We start from the raw sequence: 12141 nt of genomic DNA, 5'->3' as shown, positions 1-12141 counted from the left end.
TTTTTACAATATAATCTTAGCATAACAAAACTATTGTTAACTTTCTGATTCAAATCCATGTGAAACATACTGTAGGTTCAATATGGAATCTAATTGAAAATCTGATGAATTGTTGGTTTTCTATAGGTAAACCTGATGTTTTGGGAAGTTTTTATCTTTGGTGCTCATATACATAGCAGTATTTTCCAGAGATGGCTTAGTCTGGCTATCATGTTTTTTAATATGAGCCTTCTTTTACATGTAGAAATGTTAAATGTATATATATATTAATACTAACATTACTTGCAGTTTTTAATGCTTACATGTTTTAGTAGTCTGAAAAGGTCATCCATGCCAGTTGAAGGAGGTGGTAAAAATTTCACACTGATTTTGATTAATGCAGAAGGGAACAAAACTGTTAGAGAAATTGTCTGCTGAAAAATAGGTTGTTAGAACTTTTCAAATTTACAGACTGCTACCATTATTCAGTTAAAAATCTATCTCAAATTATGTGTGATAAGCAACAGTTGAGAAAATATTTTTATTTGAGATATTTTGAGCACTACCGAAAAGTATGTATCTAATGCGACTTCTTTTCCAATATAGCTTAAGTAATGAAAACTGTGTAAATCACACCATCGTATAAATGCAGAGTACTGTATAAGACTACGTTTTGTTTTCATTTGAAGTTGATTATTCTAAGCACATAATTTTTATACGACTTCAACTTATATGATGAAGCTTTTAAATAATTTTTAAATTTACATGGTCTGAAACCCATTTAGTCATAATTTGAAGCATTTACCAAGGTAACATGGCTTACATATTGGTTAAATATGTAGAAACTATTAATGCTAATGATACAAAATTCATCTAAATTGAGACAATTCAGAAGTGTGAAAGCAGGTACGGATATAATCCTCTCAACTTGTTAATTCACTAGCAGATTTATGTGAAATTTTGTTCTTCAGTTTTCTTTTCCTAAGAGAAAATCAGTTACACTGGGGAAAATGTGACTATGAGAAAATATAATGCAATGTAACTTGCTGCCATATTCAAGAAATATGTTTCTATCATCATACTCTTTGCAATAGCATGTAACAGTTTTAGGTAAAAGTATTGACTGTGCTCTTTTAGTTTTGCTTTGATTATAGCTTTGCTGTAAAATTCAGCATTTTGGACAGTTATAAAAATGACTTAATTCCTTATGTGTTCATACATCCACTCCTGATAGAAAAGGGTTTAGAAATAGGTGATTACTAAGATCCTATCTAGCCCAAGTCATTCTTTGATTGTATGAAGTCAAACATGAAACACATGAAATTTAAAATTAAAACTTCTAGATGTTCTTTAAACAGCTGACAGCTATGGAAATATATACTTACTTTCATTCCCTTCATTGAAAGAGAGGATTTTTAAAACCTTGAAAGAAGTCGTGCATGAAGACAGTGATGAGAACTGTCATTTAGCATGTCAACATTAAGAAAATCCTGCAAAAGTCTGCTGGCTGTCATTTATTCATTAAAGCATCCAATTGGAACTTTTTTTGCTTATTATTATTCTATTTTCATGAAAAATAATATCTCCCCAATTTTTTATTTCTATTGATTAATCTTTTTGCTTATGTAGCCCTGAGGGCACACAGGAGAGATGTCTTATGCACAGTGAAGAAAACATATAGGATGTGGAATGAGTAAGCACAGAAATGCAAAACGCAGCGCACAGCACCAGAAATTGTTTGGTTAATGTGGAGGCATATAACCTGATCCAGGGTGCTATGAATTCACCTTTCTCTGTTTCAGGATCACAGAGTTCTTTACTCAAAATGCACACAAATTACACCTTGTGGTTTAAAAATGTAAAGAAAGAAAGTAAAACATTTACTGCTGCAAAAGGATAGTGGGAATTATTGAGTATTAGTGTCATAATTGTGTTTAAAAATGCAGAGCACATTCTCTGTTGTAGTCAAGTGAGTAATCTCCAAGTAGAAACTGTAAATTCTGACACTTGTTTCCTTGTACTCAAATCAAGCTTGTTCACATTTTATTTGCAGCCTAAAGACAACAGTTAGCTGCAGGATCATTCATAAAGTTTCATCATCTTTACAAACTACACTTCCTGTGCATGATGGTTCTGTGCTAGCCAATAATTGGCTAAGATTTATTCCTAGTTTCTGTCTCAGGTCCCAGGTATTTTGTCCAAATGCTAGAGCATTAAGATGCCTGCCTCCTTCCATTGTATAGCAGAAGGTCATCTATTGTTCATGCTGCCCTGGATCATCTGCAACAGCACTGTTCCATACGAGAACTGACCGCAGTTTACTTCAGAAGATTCTTGGGAAAAATAGCAGGCAGGTCTTTAGCTAGGATCCTCTGTCAAAAAGTATGGGCTCTCAGAAGCTAGAAAAAGAAACTGCTGCCCTAAAACCAAGGACTTTTCTCCAGGAATACTCTGAAACTATTTTTCCTTACACAAGGATGGCAGTCTTAGCTTTAATGCCATAGATGTTCTCAGTATTAGTGGAAGCTCTGTTTCAGTCCTCTCTTTGAGTTAATCATAGGTTATTGAGGCCTCTGATTACTTATGATTATTAATGGGGTGGTCAAGCCACTGCGTTTTAGAAGGAATTGAATATGGAGTCAAAGTAGACCTCAACGTTAGGGTTTGTTTTCCTCATAGCCATTCTTAAAAGCAGGGCACCATTCTCTTCATTTACTATGCCTTATAAAAAAAAAGTGCAGTCAGTGTGAATGGTAACATGTTAATATGTTTCTTTTTGACTTTGCAGCACTCTCAACAACAATAACATCACTCGATTGTCCGTCGCAAGTTTCAATCATATGCCCAAACTCAGAACTTTGTAAGTAGTCCCATGGAAACTGACTGCCATTGTTATGAACATTATGGTATGTTCAGTATACCATTTTTCCCTCGACCAAATTCTGCCAGTGACCTGTAAATGCTTATACGTGCATGGAAGGTATAAGCTCTGTCAAAACAGTAATACTGAGGGTTGTTAAGTGTGAAGTGTGTGTTTGTGTGTGGCAGATAATTCTGAAAGGTGAAACCCCAAAGCTAATTCTTGTGGCTCAGGAGATAGAGAGGCAGTTGCATCATTTTCATTCTGTTTCTTCAGGATAGGATGATGGAAATGTTTTCATGGTCTTTTCCTAACTGGATGTTTCATAGTGCGCTGTTTGATCACAGAAAAGACAAAAGGGATTCTCTTTTGTATGTTACGGCTGCATAGCGAAAGAAATTGATGTTTTTTGAAAGTCAAAAATTTGTTTTACTTTGTGCTATTGAATGGGTCACATTTCATTTAGTAACATGGAAGAATCTTTGATTGGCTGTCAGATGTGATAAATGGGAAATCTTTATGCTTTTATTACTGTACTGCTAGCAGACCTAATTAAACTAAACTGGCTTTCCAACATTCTTTGTAACATAAAATTATAGCATCATCCGGTAGTGCTATTATAATTAAAGTTGTGTCAGCATTTACAATAAGGTCCCCATTTTTAGAGGTTATGACTTTCACAGAACACTTGAAGCTTCTAAAACAAAACACATTGAAAAGAGTGTGTTTGCAGGAGATACAATTTGGGGTTATTTGTTCTATTTATATTCAGCTAACAATAAATGTACATTGTTTTAAGCAACAAAGCTAGACTCCAACAAAGTTTAGTCCTGAGATACTTTCAAAAGGGCTTTCCAGTGAAGTGGAAATAAAGTCAGTGGAGCTAGTCACTTGAGTTAACATCTGTAACTGAAATAACATCATTCAGATGAGTAGTTCTGTTGATTTCATAACAGAATTTTAGCTACTCTTACATGGACAAATACAAGAGCTCTTGAATTGTGCTGAGCATTGGCTTTTGGTGGCCTCAGTTATATTTTGAGAATAGAATTTCATTCTATTTCATTCTCTTGTGTCTGGGACCTGAAAACATTAATATCCATCTGTTCCTCTTTCAAACTTTGAAATCCAGTTTGTATTCTGTAGCACAGATTACAGTGAATCAAATTAGCAAATCTTTTTTAAACTAAACTTCTTTTGTGGATATTTCACTATTTAAAAATTCATTTTCTAAGCAAAAGAAAACAGGCACACAGAATCCTAGATTATAGCTATAACATCCCATAAGAATATGCTTGTATAACCGTATAAATTTCAGCAGCATTAGTTCTGATTTGCAATGGTCTTCTTGCCTACAGCTGGCCACAGGTTGTACTGAATGAGTATGCTGTATTGTGAGCTGTGTTTGCAAAGCACTCACACAAGAATCAGTACAGAAAAATGCACTGCCTTTAATTTCTAATCATTTATGAAAAAAAAAAGCGACCAGTGAATTAAAATATTTTGGTTTTGTTGGTCTGTCACACAACTCTGTTTCTTTACAGTCTTTTCATGGATTAGCTAGACTTCTTGTTTAAATTCTGGTTTTCTTTTACTTCCTTTCCAGTTATTTAGTGAGCAGCACATCAACTAAAAAGGACCAAAATGACATTATTCTGTTACGGATGGATCTGAGTGGGAATTTGATGTGTAACTGTTGATGTACTTTTCTGTAGTTTGAGAAAAATGCAAGAGGCAGGGAAAAGTAAGAGCCAGAGAAAAGTAATTAACCTAATTTAGTGAATGCATTTGTGTGATATTTTATCAATGGAAAAGTGCTTTTTGCCACTTGGCAAGGAGCCATGGTCTTGCATCAGACCCTGCCATTGAAAAGGCAACTTCCTTAATTTCATAGCTTGCTTTAGCATTGCTTTTAATTTCAGACACTGCTTGGCCTCCATGCATCTAGGAGCCAAAAACAGCTAAGTCCTCTTTCTATGATTAAACAAAAAGAAAGGAAGTCAGCAAAGATGTGAAAAAATGGTGTTATATATTGAGTTATTACTCTGCCTTGTTCAGTAAAAAATGAACATGACCTGTTAGACAGATTTTGCAGGCTGTTTCTTTAGAGGCTAATAATGGTGAGACTTCCAGATGTATCTAATTTGAAACCAAATAGTTTATTCACTCTTCCTTTTTGACAGCATGTTATCACTGTAGGACACTATAGTTTTATATCACTTGAGGCATTTTTGTCTAGTCACCATTTATGCAGATCTGTACTAAAAACTTCCCTGGCAGCTGTCAAGCTCTTGCGTATTTACTTCTTTCATTTAGTTTAATTTCTTAAGAAGCCTTCATCTATTTTTGTAATGATCTAGACCACGAATAAAAGGTCATTTTGCTGCTTATACAGTTTTGCTTATAAGCATTTAACTCCCAGACTTTCGGCAAAAGATCTTTATTAATAAACTGGTTTGCTGCTGGAGGTGGGAAAAGGAGGGACAGGTTACTTTTCTGTTTGTTTTCCCCAATTTAAACCTGGGTGTCCATCTTCTCATGCAGTCGCCTGCACTCCAACAACCTCTACTGCGACTGCCACCTGGCCTGGCTGTCAGACTGGCTGCGGCAGCGGCCCCGTGTAGGCCTGTACACTCAGTGCATGGGCCCGGCACACCTGCGGGGCCACAATGTGGCTGAGGTCCAGAAGCGGGAGTTCGTCTGCAGTGGTAAGGGCAGTGCTTTGCCTCCTCACATGTTGATAACCTTTGCATGATTTTTTATTATTATTACTATTATTTTAATGAAACTAATCATTTTTATCAGTAATTTGTATCTTCTGTGGTACTGCTTCTGTCATTACAAATTTTTCGTGAACGTGGCATAGAATATATAGCCTTCGTAACTATGAATTATGGGGAAGTGAGATGGGAAATGAGATAAAAATGTGCACCAGTTCAGAACATAAGGCCTTTCATAATAAGGATTTGGGTTGTTGATATATACTTTTTTACCTCTATGGGTTGTTATTTTTCCTTTTTTTTTTTGGTTATGTTTCTGTGTTTCTTTTCTGTTTCAGTTGAAAAAGTATTTTGAAATTCCAAATAAACTTCTGAATGCTATTGCTATGCTTTAATGCATTAGGTTGCTTTCTGACATGAAATGATGAAATGGCTAACAGTTCATTACTAATCACATTTTGTCTGTTTGATATTTTTTCCTTTATTTTTGTCTCCAAGATGAGGAAGAAGGCAAGTTTTTATCTTTTTTATACAAATATTTTTAGCTCAGATTGAAAATTTTCTGTAAACTTGAACTACTGTTTTAGTTTCCCTCAAAGTATTGAAAAACAACTGGGAAATAACTGTCAGTCTTTCTGTGGTTCAGCACAGGTGTTTCAGCTAGTTGTTTTACTCAGAATGCTTAACTCTCTATTGCCAATTATGCCAAAATTTACACGGATCTATTTTCTGAATACAGTTTTTTTTGCACAGCAAAATCTGTCATTACAGAGCAGCTTCTAACATTGCAGTGTAAGGTGCTGTCACTCTAGCATGGCAGAAATTAGCCATACTCTAACCATTACTTCTGCATTTATATATTCATAAAAAGTCTTCTAGCAAGAACACATCACATATCTTATTTGTAAATTGTATAGTTTTATAACTTGGTCATTATAATGCTGACTTTATAGCCATGTTTTATCCCTGGATCACTCAATTTTTGTTTAATAAATGCAGATGAAGTATTTTCTCTTTGTTAGTATAAAAAGGAATAATATGGATTTATTCTTTTTGGCAGCTTGTTTGTACTTTTGTAACACATACCTTAATGTGAAATTAAGTTATTATATTGTGAACTACTATTTCACATGACTAACTTTTCAGTGAAGTAATTCTAATATTTGAGTTGTTATTTGAAGCTGTAACTAGGAACAGCATTGGCTGCAACTTCAAAGTGACCTTGCTTACATTATCAGTGGACCCTTTCTATCTTAATATATGGCATTAAATCTAGTGAGGGAGATCTGAGACAAAGTTGTGGTTTCATAGCACAGAAGTCTCTTCTTTTTGTTTCATGGGAATTTAGAATAGTCCTTAGCGTTTTTACCTTAATAAAAAGGAAAGTGGGAAAAAAAAGTCTTCATGCATTTCTCATGTTTTTGTGCTTTTTATATCATTACAAAACAGTGATAAAGTATCATTAAATCAATAGAATAATGAGTGTTTTACTTATTATTGTAAAATGTGTGATCCGTTTATTTGAATTTTTCAAATTTGGAAGTAAAAGGAATATATGGAGGTATGAAAGACATAATCATGCAAATTAGCTACCTGAGTAGTCGGAAAGTGCTAACTTAAGAGAATAAGAAGTACACTGAAGTAACACAGAAAGTGAGAGTAGGAGCTGTGAAGTCAAAGCTTTTATGTATCTCTGTGTGTTTGGATGGAAAGCCATAACTCCAAAATATTCTGTCACTGATACATACAGTGACGAATAATGCTAATGAGTAGTTGCAGAACAGAACATAACTATCAGAAGAGCTTCAGTGCTTTCAGTGTCAAAATTCATTACTGTCAACATTCATGTATAATATAAAAAACCTCTTAAAATCAATACTTGGTTTTTAAAACCACAAAAGAAATAAGAATGCAACCCCAAAAATGGACTGCATTCATTTTCTTTAACAGATAATTTTGCATATGAGTTGCTGAAGAAATTGAGAATTTATGAAGAATCTAGAACAGTCTGATTTTGTCACCATGTTGCTATTAATTAGGAATTTAAATTAATGTAATTTGAAAGTATTGATGGGCAAGAATATTTTTCAGGGAAGCGTAAAACATGATATTTTACTCTTGAGGACTACTGTTCTGTGCAGTTTTAGAAGAAAGTCTTTTCTTCTGCAGGTCACCAATCATTTATGGCTCCATCCTGCAGTGTCTTGCACTGTCCTGCTGCGTGCACCTGTAGTAACAACATTGTGGATTGTCGTGGGAAAGGCCTTACTGAAATTCCAACAAATCTTCCAGAAACCATTACTGAAATGTATGTAATCTTTTTTTCATTCTTTCAATGAATATGCAGAAAACAGTTTGTCTTATTTATTCATTGTTGTTATTTGTATAAATTCATACTTTATAATATGGTAAGAATTTTGGAGTGCACATTCAAATTCAGAAATAAAAGGAATATACAGATATATGAAAATATTTAAGACCCATATATTCTCTTATGAGTTAGTTCTGGATGTATTACTCACAACCTATAGCTGAAAGTGCATTCTGAGTTGGTTTTAAAATAATTAACGAATATTTACTCTTTTGAAAGTAAGTAGCTTTTTACTGCAGACTGTGTAAGCCCCTTTGTCTTCAGTGTTGCTCAATGTCACCTTCTTCAACAGACTCACTATTCAAGGAGCATACCTTTGCAACAAAATAGAGCAATTTTTATCCCTTATAATAACAAATATTGCTAAAATAGCATCCACAGAAGGGTAGTTGGAAAAGCCAAAAGTATTGTGGTTGACTGCAATCTGTGGTATAGTCATTGTGATAATATCGTATATTCATGAATGGAAGCAAACATGCTGATAAGGTTGTGTGACATGGCATAAACAACAGCAGCAAAAAAATATGCAACTGCATCCCAATCAAGCAGAGTTAGAGCAAAAGTGCAATAGGGCCTGCAGGCTTCCCATAATCATGTTTGTCAGCTCATTATTACTGCTGTTAAGACTGACCTGGTTGACTGTACCTGACCAAGTTCAATCATACTAAACAAACGTCTTCTACCTTTCACCCTGCAAAGACTGTCTTTATTATTTAATAACTTGTATGCTGACCTTTCCTACTTGCATATGTATATTTATGTGCACAAAGGAAAATACTTCAGGAAGTAGGTAGGGTATGTATGTCAAACACTCCCTTCTGTATTTCTGCTGCTAACTAGTAGTTGGCTGTATTTACCAACTGTGCTTCCAGTTGCGTGGAAAGTAAGGAGAGAAATGTACAGTAAAAGAAAGATGAAAAATAAGGGACATAAAGACCTTTGAAAAGCAAGAATAAACTCAATGGAAAAATTAAAAAGACATTGTGACTGTTTGATGAGAATCACTTGATCTTCGATGCTTTCTTGTCAATAGGTTGAAGACCAGTAGATTTTGGCAAATAAGTATTATATGCCACTGGCTGCTTTTTTATGATAAAACTAGTGAAATTTGGCAATTTACATATCTTCCAAAAAAATAGTTTGATTTTTTTTTTCCTTTGAAACACCCAATCTACTTTAAATCCTACTATTTTCTTAATCAACGTGTTATTTTAAGGTAATTCATTGTTGAGAGGGTGGGGGGGGAGTTAATTCAAGGCTTCTAGCTTTAAATATAGTTGTTCAAAATGATTAATTTTCTTTGACTTTGTGAAGGAAGGGAAAATGCATTAAGATTCATAATTTGTCCTGCCACCTTCTATTTTCTATTTCACCCTCATTCCTCTCTTCTCTCAACTAGAAGTACCAAGTCTTTTCTATCTTTCTGAATACCAAAAACTTCCTTTTCTTAATTTATCTCCTTTTCCTCCAAACTCCTTGTTTTCTAACTTTTTTACCTGCACTGACCAGAGTCAAATAAAATATTCCAGATGACAGTGAAACATCACTATATAGAGCCATTTTAGTTTCCTTTACCTTTAGTTTCATTTGCCTTCTGCACTGTAATGCTGTCTTTCCTTAACTGCCAATCAAAACTACACCATGTTCTCCATTGCATTTTCCATGAGGAGTCCTACGTCTTTTTTTCTTAGCTGTTACAGTTTTGTCAGAAACAAGATGTTTACAGATGTAATCTTATTATTCCATCTCTATTATATTTATGAACACTGAATTCCATTGTATGTTACTTTCTAAAGCTGGTCTGTGAAAGTGTCCACTAAGTAGCTTCAACTTAAACTCCACTAACATGTTATCTTCAGTATAGGAAAGATTCTGATATTTCTATCTCAGACTATCATAAAATAGTTTTTAAAACCTTCATTTTTTAAAGAAATATTCTGCAATTGTTGCTATAGCAGCCTTTTCTGATTTAATTAGAAAGAATGTCTGTATCTCATAAAATAATACTTTTTTCAGTTATTTTTATATGAAATTGTTTTATTTATGCCCAAATGGAATCTGACAATAAACATTTGGATGGATGAGACCATGCTGTGACAGTATCATTGAGAATACTTAGGAGCTGCTGAACATAGGGCACAAGCAAACCCTGAAGGACATGGTGAGCACTGTACTTCCACCACCTTTAAATAGTTCCGACACACAAAGCTTTATCATCTTAATTACAATTTAAAGCACATGCTTTGGCAGGAACTCCTCAGTCAGGGAGAGAGGGAAACAGAAGCACACTGGCTCCCTGTTGTTTTCTGAAGGATGTACAGTCTTTAATAGCCAAATTATTATTTATTTGGTGATAATACCATCATCATCAGGTTCCTGTGCGCAACGTAAGAAAATTGGCATTATAGTTCTATTTTACATGGGCCTGATATTCTGTGATCTTTTCAGTTTTCTTTTCATGCTTTTCAGTCTTCTGCATTTTCAACTTGTCTTCTTGGTTTTATAAACACTTCATTGATATAAGCATTTGAAAATTCTGTAGTTCTTTTAAATTTCTTTAGTCTGTACAATTTTCTCTCCTCTTCAACTGTAATCGTCATCATCTCTTTATGGGCAGTATCTGCAGAATCCATTGCTGAGTATACCAGTGTTTCACATCATGCTTCAGCCAATATGATGGCCCACAAACACATTTTACATCTTCTTTTTATGTTTTCAGAGAGTTGATAAAATATATAAACTCACATAGTGTGCCAAACATGCTTTAAATGGAATATTGAATAACTTAAGTACTGAATATTTGCAGTTTGGATTGAGTATAATTTTGCATGTCAAAACTGTGCGTCATCTCTTTGAAGAAAAGTAAGAGGAAAGGTTTTGTGTTTAATACCTCATACTGATGAGCATAGTACTGATGCCATGACTTTGCATTGTCTTGATCATTCTAATGGACAACTGTTTTGGGATGACATTTTAAGACATGGGGTGTTATCTGCGCTGCTGATGGTTACTGCCTCTGTAGCATGTGCAAAGAGACCATGTGAGACAGCAGCTTGCTCCGTTCTGCATGATTTCTGTCTCTGAGTTTAGTGTAACAGCCTAAACTGGTGAGGAAAAAGAGTTTACAGTGGGAGTTAAGTGGTTTATGAACGAGCAAGTATTCTGTGATGGTAGCAGCAGAAGGAGGCAAAGCTGGTTACCAAAACACTGTTTCAGACTCACCCACTGTACTTGACTTGTACTTGACTTCACCCACTGGTGCTGGGGAGAGTGTTTTGTATCGTTCTGTCTGGATTCTCAGTTTTTGCAAAAGTCAGTGAGATAATAGTGACAATTCTCATTGCACGAAGTCAGTTAGCAGGCAGTGCATTCCCTGCCCCATGCCTCTTGGGAAGATGCTGGCAGGATCAGGACTGCTTATCTCCAAGTAGCTGCCAGGGAGAATGGAAGGAGAATATACCTCTGATGGTCCTCTTTTTCTCCCTTTTGGTGTGATAAACTTCAGAGGAAAATGAAGAATTCAGTATCTCAGTGAATGTAACTTTTAATCTTTATTGGCTTAATACTATTCTGTTTGTACCAGCTACGTCTATTCTGCAAAATTAATTCTTCTATTTATTATCTAAATAAACTCACTGCTAAAAATAAGAATACCTAAACTTTTCAGGGTAAATTTAATCAGTATTATATTACTTAAGAAACATTTCACATTTGTATATTATAACTAAGTTAAGGTCACTTGAGAACCAAGACTCCTCCAGTTTTAGTGCATGTACTAATTCTGGAGAAAGTACAGAAATAACAAGTAATCTCTTTAGGCCATCTTTAAAGATTTGAGTTCACGAGTGACTTGCAGGAAACAATTTGGAGATATTTCCCATGCTTCTATTATTTTACTGCCTGTATTTGTAAGCATTATGAAACTAAAAACATTGCCAATATTAAATGTGTTATTATATATTAATAGCCTTCAAACTTTTGGTTTTTAATATGTAAACATTTTTTTAATTAAAACCATGAGATAGTAGCTATTCACTTACAAGTATTAGATATTACTAGTCTTCAAGTTTTTGTTATTGAGTATGTCTTTCTTAAGCCTTTTCCTGTGGTCTTAAGCAAATCATGACACAGTATCCATTGGAAACATCTTAGAATCCTGGAATGGTTTTAGTTGGAAAGGACCAGCTCCCTGTGTCATGGCAGGGACACCT

General features: G+C 34.6%; 1 protein-coding gene across 1 annotated transcript in view; it reads left to right on the top strand.

Annotated features, from left to right (window-relative positions):
* SLIT2 (slit guidance ligand 2) overlaps positions 1-12141 on the top strand; it is a 246227-nt gene that overhangs the window by 156593 nt on the left and 77493 nt on the right. The window contains exons 6-8 of the mRNA XM_019614936.2: positions 2768-2839; positions 5384-5547; positions 7729-7867. Coding sequence (XP_019470481.1) covers positions 2768-2839; positions 5384-5547; positions 7729-7867 — 375 coding nt within the window. The remainder of the gene's footprint in view (positions 1-2767; positions 2840-5383; positions 5548-7728; positions 7868-12141) is intronic.

The sequence above is a fragment of the Meleagris gallopavo genome, chromosome 4 (assembly GCF_000146605.3).
Source record: "Meleagris gallopavo isolate NT-WF06-2002-E0010 breed Aviagen turkey brand Nicholas breeding stock chromosome 4, Turkey_5.1, whole genome shotgun sequence".
Taxonomy (NCBI): domain Eukaryota; kingdom Metazoa; phylum Chordata; class Aves; order Galliformes; family Phasianidae; genus Meleagris; species Meleagris gallopavo.
The sequence above is the reverse complement of the archived record's forward strand: the minus strand, read 5'-3'. Positions and strand labels throughout refer to the sequence as shown.